At 39.1% G+C, this 17,888-nt stretch overlaps 1 protein-coding gene across 2 annotated transcripts in view; it reads right to left on the bottom strand.

Moving 5' to 3' along the window:
* Positions 1 to 10,221: 10,221 nt before the first annotated feature.
* The window catches only part of LOC139750429 (uncharacterized), a 45,985-nt gene continuing 38,318 nt past the window's right edge, over positions 10,222 to 17,888 (bottom strand). For both annotated transcript variants that reach the window (XM_071665223.1, XM_071665224.1), the window contains exon 2: positions 10,222 to 16,384. In XM_071665223.1, coding sequence (XP_071521324.1) covers positions 13,699 to 16,332 — 2,634 coding nt within the window. In that variant the 5' untranslated portion in view covers positions 16,333 to 16,384 and the 3' untranslated portion in view covers positions 10,222 to 13,698. The remainder of the gene's footprint in view (positions 16,385 to 17,888) is intronic.

Raw genomic sequence — 17,888 nt, 5'->3', positions numbered from 1 at the left:
GAGATTCCTCGGAAATTATATGGGAGGGTATTGATTGAGAGGGTGAAGGCATGTACAGAACATCAGATTGGGGAAGAGCAGTGTGGTTTCAGAAGTGGTAGAGGATGTGTGGATCAGGTGTTTGCTTTGAAGAATGTATGTGAGAAATACTTAGAAAAGCAAATGGATTTGTATGTAGCATTTATGGATCTGGAGAAGGCATATGATAGAGTTGATAGAGATTCTCTGTGGAAGGTATTAAGAATATATGGTGTGGGAGGCAAGTTGTTAGAAGCAGTGAAAAGTTTTTATCGAGGATGTAAGGCATGTGTACGTGTAGGAAGAGAGGAAAGTGATTGGTTCTCAGTGAATGTAGGTTTGTGGCAGGGGTGTGTGATGTCTCAATGGTTGTTTAATTTGTTTATGGATGGGGTTGTTAGGGAGGTGAATGCAAGAGTTTTGGAAAGAGGTAAAGTATGAAGTCTGTTGGGGATGAGAGAGCTTGGGAAGTGAGTCAGTTGTTGTTCGCTGATGATACAGCGCTGGTGGCTGATTCATGTGAGAAACTGCAGAAGCTGGTGACTGAGGTTGGTAAAGTGTGTGAAAGAAGAAAGTTAAGAGTAAATGTGAATAAGAGCAAGGTTATTAGGTACAGTAGAGTTGAGGGTCAAGTCAATTGGGAGGTAAGTTTGAATGGAGAAAAACTGGAGGAGGTGAAGTGTTTTAGATATCTGGGAGTGGATCTGGCAGCAGATGGAACCATGGAAGCGGAAGTGGATCATAGGGTGGGGGAGGGGGCGAAAATTCTGGGAGCCTTGAAGAATGTGTGGAAGTCGAGAACATTATCTCAGAAAGCAAAAATGGGTATGTTTGAAGGAATAGTGGTTCCAACAATGTTGTATGGTTGCAAGGCGTGGGCTATGGATAGAGTTGTGCACAGGAGGATGGATGTGCTGGAAATGAGATGTTTGAGGACAATGTGTGGTGTGAGGTGGTTTGATCGAGTAAGTAACGTAAGGGTAAGAGAGATGTGTGGAAATAAAAAGAGCGTGGTTGAGAGAGCAGAAGAGGGTGTTTTGAAGTGGTTTGGGCACATGGAGAGAATGAGTGAGGAAAGATTGACCAAGAGGATATATGTGTCGGAGGTGGAGGGAGCGAGGAGAAGTGGGAGACCAAATTGGAGGAGGAAAGATGGAGTGAAAAAGATTTTGTGTGATCAGGGCCTGAACATGCAGGAGGGTGAAAGGAGGGCAAGGAATAGAGTGAATTGGATCGAGGTGGTATACCGGGGTTGACGTGCTGTCAGTGGATTGAATCAGGGCATGTGAAGCGTCTGGGGTACAACATGGAAAGCTGTGTGGGTATGTATATTTTGCGTGTGTGGACGTATGTATATACATGTGTATGGGGGTGGGTTGGGCCATTTCTTTCGTCTGTTTCCTTGCGCTACCTCGCAAACGCGGGAGACAGAAAAAAAAAAAAAAAAAAAATATATATATATATATATATATATATATATATATATATATATATATTTTGCTTTGTCGCTGTCTCCTGCATTAGCAAGGTAGCACAAGGAAACAGACGAAAGAATGGCCAAACCCACCCACATACACATGTATATACATACACGTCCACACACACAAATATACATACCTATACATCTCAACGTATACACGTATATACACATGTACATAATTCATAGTCTGTCTTTATTCATTTCCGTTGCCAGCCCGCCACACATGAAATAACAACCCCCTCCCCCTCATGTGCGCAAGGTAGCACTAGGTAGCAACGGCCCCATTCGTTCACACTCAGTCTCTAGATGTCATGTAATAAATGCACCGAAACCACAGCTCTCTTTCCACATCCAGGCCCCACAGAACTTTCCATGGTTTACCCCAGACGCTTCACATGCCCTGATTCAATCCATTGACAGCACGTCGACCCCAGTATACCACATCGATCCAATTCACTCTATTCCTTGCACGCCTTTCATCCTCCTGCATGTTCAGGCCCCAATCACTCAAAATCTTTTTCACTCCATCTTTCCACCTCCAGTTTGGTCTCTCACTTCTCCTCGTTCCCTCCACCTCTGACACTTATATCCTCTTGGTCAATCTTTCCTCACTCATTTTCTCCATGTGACCAAACCATTTCAAAACACCCTCTTCTGCTCTCTCAACAACACTCTTTTTATTTCCACACATCTCTCTTACCCTATTATTACTCACTCGATCAAACCACCTCACACCACATATTGTCCTCAAACATCTCATTTCCAGCACATCCACCCTCCTCTGCACAACTCTATCTACAGCCCATGCCTTGCAACCATACAACATTGTTGGAACCACTATTACTTCGAACATACCCATTTTTGCTTTCCAAGATAATGTTTTCGACTTCTACACATTCTTCAAGGCTCCTAGAATTTTCGCCCCCTCCCCCACCCTATGATTCACTTCCGCTTCCATGGTTCCATCCACTGCCAGATCCACTCCTAGATATCTAAAACACTTCACTTCCTCCAGTTTTTCTCCATTCAAACTTACCTCCCAATTGACTTGACCCTCAACCCTACTGTACCTAATAACCTTGCTCTTATTCACATTTACTCTCAACTTTCTTGTTTCACACACCTTACCAAACTCAGTCACCAGCTTCTGCAGTTTCACAGATGAATCAGCCACCAGCGCTGTATCATCAGCAAACAACTGACTCACTTCCCAAGCTCTCTCATCCATAACAGACTGCATACTTGCCCCTCTTTCCAAAACTCTTGCATTCACCTCCCTAACAACCCCATCCATAAACAAATTAAACAACCATGGAGACATCACACACCCCTGCCGTAAACCTACATTCAATGAGAACCAATCACTTTCCACTCTTCTTACACGTACACATGCCTTACACCCTCGATAAAAACTTTTCACTGCTTCTAACAACTTGCCTCCCACACCATATATTCTTAATACCTTCCAGAGAGTATCTCTATCAACTCTAACACATGCCTTCTCCAGATCCATAAATGCTACATACAAATCCATTTGCTTTTCTAAGTATTTCTCACATACATTCTTCAAAGCAAACATCTGATCCACACATCCTCTACCACTTCTGAAACCACACAGTTCTTCCCAAATCTGATGCTCTGTACATGCTTTCACCCTCTTAATCAATACCCTCCCATATAATTTCCCAGGAAGACTCAACAAACTTATACCTCTGTAATTTGAGCACTCACTTTTATCCCCTTTGCCTTTGTACAATGGCACTATGCAAGCATTTTGCCAATCCTCAGGCACCTCACCATGAGACATACATACATTAAATAACCTTACCAACCAGTCAACAATACAGTCACCCCCTTTTTTAATAAATTCCACTGCAATGCCATCCAAACCCATTGCCTTGCCGCCTTTCATCTTCCGCAAAGCTTTTACTACCTCTTCTCTGTTTACCAAATCATCCTCCATAACCCTCTCACTTTGCACACCACCTTGACCAAAACACCCTATATCTGCCACTCTATCATCAAACACATTCAACAATCCTTTAAAATACTCACTCCATCTCCTTCTCACATCACCACTACTTGTTATCACCTCCCCATTAGCCCCCTTCACTGAAGTTCCCATTTGTTCCCTTGTCTACCACACTTTATTTACCTCCTTCCAAAACATCTTTTTATTCTCCCTAAAATTTAATGATACTCTCTCATCCCAACTCTCATTTGCCCTCTTTTTCACCTCTTGCACCTTTCTCTTGACCTCCTGCCTGTTCCTTTTATACATCTCCCACTCATTTGCATTATTTCCCTGCAAAAACCTCCAAATGCCTCTCTCTTCCCTTTCACTAATAATCTTACTTTTTCATCCCACCACTCACTACCCTTTCTAATATGCCCACCTCCCATGCTTCTCATGCCACAAGCATCTTTTGCACAAGCCATCACTGCTTCCCTAGATACATCCCATTCCTCCTCCACTCCCCTTACCTCCTTTGTTCTCACCTTTTTCCATTCTGTACTCAGTCTCTCCTGGTACTTCCTCACACAAGTCTCCTTCCCAAGCTCACTTACTCTCATCACTCTCTTCACCCCAACATTCTCTCTTCTTTTCTGAAAACTTCTACATATCTTCACCTTCGCCTCCACAAGATAATGATCAGACATCCCTCCAGTTGCACCTCTCAGCACATTAACATCCAAAAGTCTCTCTTTCGCACACCTATCAATTAACACGTAATCCAATAATGCTCTCTGGCCATCTCTCCTACTTACATACATATACTTATGTATATCTCTCTTTTTAAACCAGGTATTCCCAATCACCAGTCCTTTTTCAGCACATAAATCCACAAGCTCTTCATCATTTCCATTTACAACACTGAACACCCCATGTATACCAATTATTCCCTCAACTGCCACATTACTCACCTTTGCATTCAAATCACCCATCACTATAACCTGGTCTCGTGCATCAAAACTACTAACACACTCATTCCGCTGCTCCCAAAACACTTGCCTCTCATGATCTTTCTTCTCATGCCCAGGTGCATATGCACCAATAATCACCCATCTCTCTCCATCAACTTTCAGTTTTACCCATATCAATCTAGAGTTTATTTTCTTACACTCTATCATATACTCCCACCACTCCTCCTGTTTCAGTAGTAGTACTACTCCTTCCCTTGCTCTTGTCCTCTCACTAACCCCTGACTTTACTCCCAAGACATTCCCAAACCACTCTTCCCCTTTACCCTTGAGCTTCATTTCACTCAGAGCCAGAACATCCAGGTTCCTTTCCTCAAACATACTACCTATCTCTCCTTTTTTCTCATCTTGGTTACATCCACACACATTTAGACACCCCAATCTGAGCCTTCGAGGAGGATGAGCACTCCCCACATGACTCCTTCTTCGGTTTCCCCTTATATATATATATATATATATATATATATATATAATCGATATTTACCAGGTAAGTTAGCGATACATGGGGAAAAATTGCTTTTATAAAAATCAAATGCAAATGGCCTTTGTTGACTTTCAATGTCCATCAAGGCAAACTCTTAAAACTGAAATAACTTGTCATTTCAGAGTTGAATGAGTACCATGAAGCTGTATTAATTCTGAGCTTTAAAAGGCAATTTTTTGGGCTGTTAAGGACATGCTCTTGCCTGTTGCTCAGATATCTTTGGATCTTGCCTTCGATCACAATGCAGATCATTATAATTTTTGGGTGCTAGGTTGCCTATTATGAATGAGTGCAGTGAACTAAGCATAATCTATATGGTAGTGGTGCCCTCAAAACATCCTTCAGGTGTAAACAAAAATTATGTTCAAATTTTGAAGTATCTACATCCAAAACCTGTGGCCTCTATATGCTACAGGATGATTTGGTACATTTGAACCTAGAAAGGAATCCTTTTGTACCTTCATTACAATTTGAGGCAAACAAGTTGCCTATTTTGAATGGATGCAATAACCTAAGTGTAACCTAAACAACTGGTGATCTTTAAAAGCCTCAAATCAGGGCCAATGTGTGGCAGGTTAAAACTTTTTCCAGGTTCTTCAGTGCCTATATAAAAAATCTGGGGCCTTTAGGTCCTATATGAAGCTGTAGCAAGTCTGAACCTTGAAAGGCTAACTTTGTTTGCTTTTATGGGTCAGTCCCAGGTACCCTTAAGTCTTGACTTTTATCTTGAGGTACCTTCACTATAATGTGAGGCTGCTAGGGCACTTATTTTGAATATGTGCAGTGAATTAAGTGTAATCTGTAAGTAACCTTTGGTGACCTTAAAAATGGCCTTCAAGTGTAACATGCAATAACTTAAACCCTGAACAGATTTTGAATTTTCAACTGAAATCTGGGGTTTTCTAGGTGCTACATGAAGCTGTAATAAGTTTGAACCTTGAAAGATAGTCTTTTCTACCTTTTATAGCAAGGCTCTGGTACCCATGGATTTTGTCTTTGATCTTGGTGAACCTTTAAATTATACTCTGAGGATGATGGGTTGAGTACTCTGAATGAGTACAATTTACCAAATAAAAACATATGGTTGGGGTACCATTTGGTGATCATTAGAGGCCTTAAAACAACTTTGAAGGCCAATGGGCAGTGGCTTAAAAACTCCGAGATTCTGAAGCACCTATACCAATAATCTAGAGACGCTAGGAGCCATATGAAGCTTTAGTAAGAATGACCCTTGAAAGGTGGACTTTCTTGACTTTTGAGACCAGGACCTTGTATCCTGCCTTTCATCCTAAAGGTACCTTCATAATAATTTGAGGCTGCTAGATCACCTATTTTGAATGAGTGCAGTGATAAAAGTGTAATCTATTAGGATGGCTTGGCTTTTGGTGGCTTCAAAGCAGCCTTCAAGACCAAAGCCTGGATTCTGAATTACACCCAAAAACTGGGGCCCTCCAGATGCTACATGAAGCTATACTAAGTCTGAACCTTAAAAGATGACTTTTGTTGGTCTTTGAAGGACAGGCTTTGATAACATTAGACCATTCTTATATTCCAAAGGTACCATCGATTTAATATGAGGCTACTAGATCATCTATTTCAAATGAGTTCACTAAGCTAAGTGTAATCTAAAATGCTGGAGTGGCCTTTAATGGACTCAACTTAAGGGCCAACATGAGATTATTTCAAACCCTGTCCAGCATCTATAGTACCAACACCAAAATTCTGGGGATTCTGAGTGCTACATGTTGCTATATCAAGGCTGAACCTTAAAGAGTGCCTTTGATCCTAAAGTACCTTCATTATACAGTAATTTGAGGCTGTAAGAGTGCCTACTTTGAATGAGTGCAGTGAAGTGTAATCCATGATAGTAGGGAGGACTATGGTAATCTCAAAATGGCCTTCTTCAAGGCCATGTGCTAGCTGAAAACATTACCCTGACTCTGAAGTAACTCCACCCAAAATATTGGGCCTCTAGATGCTACAAGTCTAACCATGAACAGTGGCCTCTGCTGGCCTTTAGGGTTATGCTGTAGTACCCTTATTACTGTTTGACCCTGAGGTACTTTTAGTATAATTTGAAGCTACAAAGTTGTCTTTTATGAATGAGTGCAGTAAACTGAGTGTAATCTACAACATTAATGTGGCCTGAAAATGGCCTTCAATGCCAACCACAAGTGCTTACTTCCTTGCCAAGATTTTGTTGCATCTACACCTAAAATCTGGGGTCTCTAGGAGAAATATGAAGTTGTAGTAAGTCTGATCCTTGAAAGGTGAACTTTGCTGGCTTTGAGGGCTGGAGTTTGATACTCATGGACCCTGCCTTTAATCCTGAGGTACCAGGATTATAATCTAAGGTTCATATCTCACCTTTTTGAGTGAATTCAATGAACTAAGAGTAATCATAAGGCTGGGGCAGCCTTCAGTGGCCCTTACTAAGGCTTCAAAATGGTCTTCTTGCCAACCAAAAGTAACCTAAACCCTGATTCAGCTGCTACAGTGCCTTTACCCAAAATCTAGGCCTTTTGGTGCTTCAGTTCAGCATTGTAAAAGGTAAGCACACACTCACAAACACTTGAAACCATTAAGAGAAATAGACAGATAGATGTATGTAAACAGGTAGCTAGATAGATATTCATATATCATCATCACTGGAAGGAAAGGAGTACAGTCTTGTTTAAGAAAGTTTCACTAAAAAGGAACACATCATTTCCCTACTCCTGAATGGAGTCTGTTCATGATCTACTGCCCTAATAATAAACAAAAGTCCTTGTCATTGATAGGTCTTGAATTAATAAAAGAGGAAGGGACTACAAAGGAAAAAGCAAGATAACATCTCAACAAAGGGTGGATAAGGAAAAAAGGTGTATGGTGTAAGAATAAGATGCTATCATATATGATTCTTTACATTACTTCGTCTTCAAAGTTGAAACAGTATCTCTGTTGCAATGATTATCGATATAACAGTTAGCGGTTCCCATGACTGGTAAAGCCATTCCCATGGTCATCCAAAGGATGTTTTATGCATCCAAAATTTCATCAAGGCACTATAAAATGATTATCAAAAAACAGTTACGAGGTCATCTTTGACACTGAATACTATCTAGCAAAATAATTCCTCCAAAGCATCAGTAACTTTCATAAATCTTCTTGTGTGCTAATGCCAACCATGAATTCACAAATATGGAAACAAAGGGTGTATATAACCCTACCCATTATCCCAAAAAACATCCATGCAACTTCTTCTGAATACTGCTAAAGGCCTTTACTGAACTAAATGTCTCAGCTGTTCACTGAATTAATCTTCAAATGAATATAATCAAATATTATCAAATACCAGTCTCATCATGATAACCCTTGATATATATACAAAACTCCAGTCATGTTATATTAGAGACATCAGTGAAAAAAATTCTGCCACACACACACACACACAAACATACACTATTATACATGCACAAAATTAGTGACTGCATTAGTTCCCTAAAAGATATGACGAGAGAGAAACAGAAAAAAAAAGGAACTGAGCTACAGCTCAAAACACATGTAAAATCTGTCTGATCTTCAATTTCAAAATAAGCTGAAACTGTAACTGAAGGTATATTAGTTTACTCTTATCAAAACATAAATATAACGGCAGTCAGCAGGAATTTGATTAATCAAATACCAAGATATTTTGTGTTGAAAGTTCCTATTATGCTAGTAAGAGTAAAGAAAACAGCCAATTCCATTTAAAACTTAATTAAGAACCCTGTTTGATTCAGGTATCCAATCTCTTTTCAATATGAAAGAACCTCTCTAGTTTGCACTGTTGGAGGGCTGTTGTGAAGCAGTGAATTGGTTATCAACATAAACTGTATCCTAATCATATATTCAGTGCATCTTCATTAAATGTGCTGTCCAAGATGGCAAATCACCCATCAAGCAAGTTTTTGTGATGCAAGTTGGATATAACCTTAGTTTTCAACATGCATTAGCTCTTACACCACGGAGAATGTAATATAAAATTCCAAGTCTAACATGAGAATGATAAAAACAGTGAAGACAACACATGAAAAACTGATTTCAAATCTAAAGAAATACTCTAGATTAATACCCAGTTTCATACATGCACTGGTGCTACCCCTAAGGAATGTACATGCAAAATTTCAAACGGTATTGCAAAGAAATGATGTTCAGGGACATACTTCCAAGCAAATATACATGCAGACAGCACTTCACGCTTTGAAGTCAGTTGTAACTGTGTTAAGTAACTCTTATACAGTATAGAATACAGTAAAGATCTAACGAAAATGCTACACAATATACTACTAAACAAACATGTTTAGCAGTGTAATTAATGATAATAAACATTTAAAACAATAACTTCAATGAAATAAAATTTCCTTGTATGGCAAAACTGATGTTTCTGAGAAAGTTGTGACTATTTCACAATTAAGAGTCACCCAGTTCTATGAGTTTTGTTTTTGCCACTGTAAGATAGTGTGCAAACTAGTGTGGTTCTACTGTTCCAAGTTTTCACATTATGTTGAAATTTCATATTTCTTTTATGTAAGTTCTAGATGGCTGGCTGTGAGATCTCCCTGGATCTTGCATTACAGAACTCCTATATCATGGTGAAGCCTTTATTATATATCTCATTATTTACCATATTATTGGAAAAACACTTTTATATAGTTTCTATCCTTCAGGTAATAATGAAAATTATCAATATATGGTATAAAAGTATGCTAATTCTTTACTGTTTTTAGCTGGCTACTTCATCCATCATTGCTTAATTAAGTTGTAAAACAATAATAATAAAACTTACATCAATCAAACTATCAATCAACAGCACAGGTATTAATACTATAATCCATACAAATATCAATACTGTACCAACACTTCCAGAAAGCTTCAAAAGGTGGTTATCCATCTAGTATCTAACATCATCCCAACCTCAAAACCTTTCAAGACCTCTGGCACTCATACACCTCTAACCATTTTCTGGTATAATCCACTTATGAAAAATGAGTAAACACAGCAAAATAATGCATTACTGTCTCATCACAACTTTTTATCCTTCAACCAGTCACTAGCCTCAGAACTAAACATTATGATTCCTAAACATTCCTTAAAAAATATCCTCTCACATCATGCATCCTTTACCTTATTCCATAATCCCTCTTTATTCATTTTCATTATAACTACTAAATATAATCTAGGAAGAAATATTCAAATTAGCCATAAAATATCTATTGAAGGATCAAGAAACACAATAATTAGTCTGACTAACATGTATTGTTCACAGTAGTAACACTAATGTACAATAATTCTCTACATGGGAAGACAGTACACCAATACCCCAATCATCATGGAGAGAGTTAACCAGAACCTCAACTGTAATGGTTAACTGATTCTTTCAACGGTTCATAATTTGTCACCAAAAATAATCATGACATGAGCCTTCAACCAATCATGACCTTGGTGTACAAATATCTTGGGATGTAATTGAGATTTTGGTGTATTTACTGCATCCTGCCATTAATGTGATGCAACATCATGGAGTTCTAAGATGGGGCTGTAGGGTCTTTACAAATACCCAGACAGTATGAGGAAGTTTGATCAGACACATGGTTTGAAGTGTCTGAGAAATTTACTTTTAATACATAAAATCCATCACCTGATAGCTGATCTCTGCAGTAACCAATCACCATCTCAGTCAATCTGCGAATAAATCTTGGCATCTTGCACAGGTGAAGATATTTGAATTTCACTGAAGATTTACCTCGGGAATTCTTCCAAGCCCATACTATTCCATGTGTCAGCAGGGTTAAAATGGTGTTGATCATTCAATGCATCACTTGCCAAAGAAAATTTTACTGATTTAAAAACCATTACAAATAGCATCCACTTTCAAAAGGCAGTCAGGTATGTCAATACACTGCATATGAAATCGTGGCAAAATATTTGTGATGAGATGAAGCTTAACAGTGTACTAAGGAAACATATTTCTAATGATATGTAATGGGCAATGTTACCTTCCATACATATTCCTTTAAAATAGTTCTTTTGAATATCAAGAAATAGTAAAAGCCATCATAAAACATGACCAAAAATTTTAACGAGAATTAAACAGCTGGACTACAATACAGCTTAAAATGTCTAAGACAATGCAAACTATTAAATACCTTCACCTCATCACAAGCAACCAAAGTCTACTCTGGGAATATGATGCACCATATGACAAGTAGATATCTTGATCACGAATGATATCTAATGACAACCTTTTCTTGGATATTGTTATAAACTTAGTCAGTTCTCTCTTGAATGGCTCTTTTGCACTGGCAAAGATGGCCTGTCACCTCCTGTTGTGCATCATTCCATGGAGAGAGTGAAATAGTAATGGTAATGTAGAATACCTGGCTAGTTGTAAGACAATCATAATAGCAAAAGTGCTTGGGATATATTCTTCAATGCCATCCAATAACCATATTACCTTGGAACTACTATCCTTTAACAAATGATTTGTCTTTTGATACAAAATATTGTCATCGTTTGCAATGAAGAAATAAAATCTAAAAGTGAAGAGCAGTCAAGTTAGAAACAAAATTTTTCTTTGGCATATCTTAAGTCATTACATGAATTATTCTTGAAATATTAATTGCACTTTTTAAAACTTTCCCTTTACCCAAAATACACTTATACAGATAAAACTTCAAAATCAGTGAGTATTGACAAAGCTAGAAAAAAGCATTACAAACATTTTCCACTCGGCATTGACACCCACCTGGGAATAGGCAAGTAGCTTCTGAACAGTGTTCCACAGCGTAGTGAGGCAACAAACAACCTGTGAAAGCTGAGAAAAAGGGTCTAGGATACTAGAAAACAACACTGTTGTTTGTATTCAAGAGAGATGAACCTAATTCTCCCAAGTTATGAGCAAAGTTTATTAGCAACTTTAATTACTGTATACAGAAAATTTGTGTTTTCAATTAATATGAGATGAATTCAGTAAATGGACAGAAGAGCAAATGACCTTCATCATCAAATTTCCCTCATTATTATGGGTGCTTTGACAAATTCAGTGACATTTACTGCCATTATAAAGGCAAGAACATTAGTTTGGAACACCATAAATCTGTTTGTAATTCAAAATACTTACTTGTTTTTTCCATCTTGGCAATTTGCTATCACTTTTAGATTTTGTATAAAACATTCTGCTTTCAAGTTATGCTTAAATTTCAGTCCTAGGTTAAAATAATTAAAATGATATGATCACAGAAACTAACTTCAAGAGAGACTTGACTAAAAAATATATAATATGCTGCAGCCACTAACATCATTTATCAATGCATAAAAATTACATAGGATGAAGAAAAAATTTCCATTTAAAAATTTCTGATATACAAAGAGTCAATGGATTTTAAAGGAAAACCAATATGCAAGGTCTTATAATAATTCCTCCTTTATAACAATAATCCATATTTATTAAGCTATATTGTTTTTGCATGAAAAAATTAACACATGAAAAACATGAGCACAAAAATTTTATATGAAAAATTTCATCCTTTTAACAGGTTCTAATTATAAAAGCTTTCAAACACTAAAAGTGATGAAACACTTTGATAACAAGACAATGAACTACATAAGAGGGCAAATGACCCATCATATAGTATATTTTCATTCACTTGGCACCAGCTTTTCTAAATCAAAGGAAGAAATTTAGCTATCGAATGGCCAACAAGTGAACCTAACCAACTGGTTGATGTTATCAAAATCTGTAAAGGAAAATAAAGTATCTCTAAAAAAACTATCTTATGAAATTTTGGAGTATACAAAAATACTGAACCAAGAAAAGGGTCACTTGTGCTAATACCAGAGTCATATTCAGAGAACACATTGGAAATTTGTGAGTACTCCAACACAACTGAGAGAGAGAGAGAGAGAGAGAGAGAGAGAGAGAGAGAGAGAGAGAGAGAGAGAGAGAGAGAGAGAGAGAGAATGCATAGATATATACAAATATGAGGTAAACACTGGGATATCTTTTAATCAGTTCCTATAGACTAATGCACAGCCTGCCAAGAAAAGTCCCTGCTAACAGACAAGCTGTGGTAGCTCGTCTGCACCACAAAGGAAATGACTCAGTTATACACCCTAAAATTTAATAAAGAAAGCTAAGTGTGTACTTATGTATGCAATGTGCACTAATTATGAATATGAGAATGTTGTACATAAATTTCAATGTTTTTCTGTTATATGACTCCATACATCTTTGTCGATTGGATGCACCATACAACCTTAACTGCTCCAAAATGCAAAACATTAGTTGCTATCAATACTGATATTGGTATACCCACACTTACAGAAATGCTGAGATGGGATGAAAATATGTAACTTCCATCAATTAACAGATCAATCGTACCAACAATCGTACCAATAAGAGAAAATATCAACTACCTGAAGACAGATTCATTTCAGTCCTGTTGGTGCATTTAATCACAAAAAAAAAACTTTTATGAGGGATTTAACACTGTAAGCTTCTGACTCAAGTTTACAAAATGACACAGACACATTAAATTAAAATACCTACATCAAGGCTGTGTATAATGCATTAAATTTAAGATGAAATATAAGCACTGAAACCATATGAATTTTCAGCAAATCTGAAGGGTTATCATAGATAAACTATTTATAAAATGTAGAGCAGATTCCTTTCTGTAATGGTTTGTACTAAATTTAAAAAACTCTTACTATATTAACAGTTCTCAACCTTCTCAAGGCACAAAGTCACCTTTTTATCTAGAATTTCTTTTGTTAATTCTTGTCTAATAGCTTTCCTAAGGTCATCAACAATTTTTGCCATTACAAGACGTACAGTTTCATCTTCAGGCTTACTGGAATCAAGATACTCAAGTGTCTCTGACATTTTATCATCACATGTCTCCATTGGCATGGCCTCACTTGTTAACTCTAACTCAGAGTCCAATGAATTTTTTACAATATAGCCCCTTGAATCACTCACCTTATATGGGTGCATACGATTAATAGTTTTCATAATTAGCTCCGCTTTTAAACTACCTTCTTTTAATGACAAGGGTTCTGTTAAAGTGCTCTTGTAGTTTGGTGGAGGGACTGTTGGGAGATTTTTTGGAAGTGGTGGTATTCCCTTCAAAGGAGGAACTGACATTAGAATTTGTCCATTTAACTGTGTTTTGCTATCTTGACTGCACGTTGAAACATCAGCACTGGAATTCTTAGAAGCTTTTCTTGCTTTAACAGTTTCCTTATGCCAGTAAAGGTACATATGTCTTGACAGGAAGGGAGATGGAGCTGGAGAAAGTGGTCTATCCTGTTCCTCCACTTCTAATTCTGTTGACTTGGGGGAATGAATTTCTGTTAAAGACCTTTTGGCTTTCTTATGTGATTTATCCTTGTTTTTTTTAGGCGAGCCACCCTCCTCTTTAGTTCCAGTTCCAAACATGATCTTTAATCTTGTATCTAGATTTGGTCTCGCAGGAGATTCCCCCTGAAGTTTGTTTACTTTCGAAGATGATGATGACTCTTTGGAGAAAGATACTTGTTTTCGGCTGTCACTTTTTATTCTTCCTGTGATCTTCAAGGAGCGGGAAAAATTATCAGTAGAATTAAACTTACTTGGTTGTCTTACATATTTTTTGATAAGGGAGTCTTCTAAACTTTCTTCCATTTCTGGGGAGCCAAGACTTGATGCTGGGGAAAATGTAGCATCTTCAGGATCATATGGTTCTTCCTCAACAGAGGTTGCAGAACTCTTGGTAGGAAGATTGGAAGGTCTGACAGGAGATGATGATGATGATGATGATGATTCAGTACTTGACATGGATTTACCAAGTTCAAGAATATGACTATCAGAAAAAACCCTCTTGGTTCCTGACTGTTTTGGGGAGCTTGGGGTTCTTTGTTTTGATGAATGGGGTGACTTGGTGACTGGTTCAGCTTTAGGAACCTGAGGGGGTGCAGAAGGCAAAGGGGGCTTCTGGATGGGGCTTGGTGGTGGTGGTTCCTTAGGAGGAGGGGGCTTTAATGGTTCAACTTTAGGTGATGGGGGCAGAGGAGGTAAAGGAGGAAGTGGAGGGAGAGGTGGTGGAGGTGCTGCTGTTTTAGAAATAGGAAGTGGTGGTGGACATGGTTTGGGTGGTGCTGGCACTGGACCAGGGGGTAATGGAGGATGAACAACAGACTCTGCCACTCGTGATACAGGAGGTGAAGGACGATGTGTATTAATTGAAGTAGGTGGGAGAGGATGTGACTGACCCACAGGAGGTGGGGGAGGAAGTGTCTTCACCCCAACAGGTGAAGGGGGATGTGACTGGGGTCTAATGGATGAAGGGAGATGTGACTGAGCCCCAACAGGTGGAGGAGGATGTGACTGTGTGCCAGGAGGTGGAGGAGGATGTGACTGAGCTCCAGTAGGAGGAGGAGGATGTGAATGAGCTCCAGTAGGTGGAGGAGGATGCGACTGAGTTCCAGTAGGTGGAGGAGGATGTGACTTGGCCCCAAGAGGTGGGGGAGGGTGTGACTGAATCCCAAGAGGTGGGGGAGGATGTGACTGAACCCCAGGAGCCGGGGGGGGATGCGACTTAGTTACAGGAGTAGGAGGTGGATGTGACTGAGTCCCAGGAGCAGGAGGAGGAAATGACTGAGTCCCAGAGGTAGGGGGAGGAGGATGTGACTGAGTGCCAGGAGTAGGAGGAGGATGTGATGTAATTGCAGGAGGAGGATGTGACTTAATTCCAGAAACAGGAGGACGAAGTGACGGAGCACTAGGAGCAGGAGGAAGCTGTGACTTCACTGGAAGTGCAGGAGGAGGCTGTGACTTCACTGGAAGAGCAGGAGGAGGCTGTGACTGAACTCCTGGAGCAGAAGGAAGTGACAGAATCCCAAGGGCGGAAGGAAGTGACTGAGTTCCAGGAGGTGGAGGACATGACTGTGCAACAGAGAGTGGCACAGGAGGTGGAACTGGACATGGTTTACCTGGAGGCATAGACAAACCAATAATATGAGAAAGAATTGGAGGACGTGGAGGAGGAGGAAGAGGTGGGTGTGGAATACGAGGAGGATGCAATAGAGGCCGAGGAGGGAGAAGTGGTGGATGGGTACCATCAGAAAGGGATGGCCTACCCGTGACTGCTGGTACAGGAAATGGAGGTGCTGGCTGTCCTGGAGCAACAACACCCAATCCTGAGAGAGGTGGGCCCCTATTACTTAAATCAAAATTTTCATGGCCAGGTCTTCTGGAGCCCAGCGGTTCTGCATTACTTAAGTTCACATTGTTCAAGAAGTCAGTGATACCCACACGTCCTTCTGAGTCCAAGAAATCTGTCAAGCCCATACGCATATCATCCGTCATCGTAGGTAATGAGCAGCAGATGACGCCAGCGGCTGCAGCCACAATCAGAATTCTGAAAAATACTTTTTCTGTCAAGAAAAAATCAGGATTTGAAAAATGTATAAGTACACTTTGATAAGCAAGGCTTCAAGAAACAAACATACATACATACATGCATATAAATACATAAATATATATAAATATACATATATACACCTTGTGTTACTACACTCTACCTGCTTCAGGTTATACTACAAGTGAAAAGTCACATTTGTCGAGGCTGTATCATGTGGATTATAATCTCGTCAAAGAACTTCTCACTCCAAAGGAGCCTACATTACCCTGCTACTGGAAGTAAAGCAGCCTTTTAAAAAGTTACTGGGTAACACCAGGCCTGTTTAGAAAAAAAAAAGGTCCTGGAGTAATCATAAATCAATAATGGATATATATCCCCTGCAGAATGGAGACAAAGAATACTTCCTATGTACTCCACAGATCATACGAGACAACTAAAGGAGGCAGGTGCAGGGGTTTGGAACCCTCCTCTCCCCATGTTTCAATTTGTAAGTTGTAACAGATGGGGCCAAGTGAGGAATGCTCATCTTCCTCAAAAGTTCACTCTGAGGTGCCTGAATGTGTTTGGATGATAAGAAAAAGGGTGAAACGAATGTAGTGTGTTTGAAGCAAGGAATCCAGATGTTCTAGCTCTGAGTGAAACAAACCCAAATGGGAAGGAGAACAAATGATGTGGGAATGTCAGAAGTTAATGTGAGGGCAAGAACTAAGGGGTAATACTAGTGCTGAAGGAAGAGTAGTAAGAATAAGGAAGTGAGCCTTAGAAAACTGTGGGTAAAAATGAAAGTGGATTACAGAAAGTGGGTGGTATAAGTGCTGATGTACCAGAAAACAAGAGGACTAAAAAGGAGAGGCAAGTGTTTTAGGAGGAGGGTAGTAAGTGTCAGCAGTTTTAACACAAGAAATTTAGTGACTGTTTTCACTGCGAGAAAGAAATAATGCTGATGACAATATAATAGGAGAGCATGGAGCACCAATTGCTGTGGATGAGAACAGTAAAAAAGTTTGTGTAGTTGTATGTTGATAAAAGACCAGTGGTTGGGAATATCTGGTTCAAAAAGAGGAATAACATAAGTATACATGGCTCATGTATGTATGTATGTATGGCTCATGGTCAGGTGCCTGGGGATTGGCCAAATGCCTGTATACTGTCATTATACAAAACCTCAGCAGACAAAAGTGAATATTCACATTAAAGTGGTACAGGTGTGTTATGTGCACCAAGTAAGTTGTATGTGAGAATGGTGACTAAGAGAGGGTGACATGCACACAGTATATGACTGGGGAGGAACAATTTGACATCAGAAGTGGTTAAGGATGTGTCAATAAGGCCGATAGAGATACTCTGTATTGCAAATATATGGACTGGGAGAAAACAGCTAAAATCAGAAGTGTTTATCAACAGAGCAAGGTGCATGAGTGAGTTGGAAGAGCGGTGTGCTAAACTGGTTTGGATACAAGAAAGAATGAGTGAGGAAAAGATGTATAATGTGTACCAAGTA

The sequence above is a fragment of the Panulirus ornatus genome, chromosome 9, assembly GCF_036320965.1.
Source record: "Panulirus ornatus isolate Po-2019 chromosome 9, ASM3632096v1, whole genome shotgun sequence".
NCBI lineage: Eukaryota > Metazoa > Arthropoda > Malacostraca > Decapoda > Palinuridae > Panulirus > Panulirus ornatus.
This window is presented reverse-complemented; position numbering and strand designations above follow the sequence as displayed.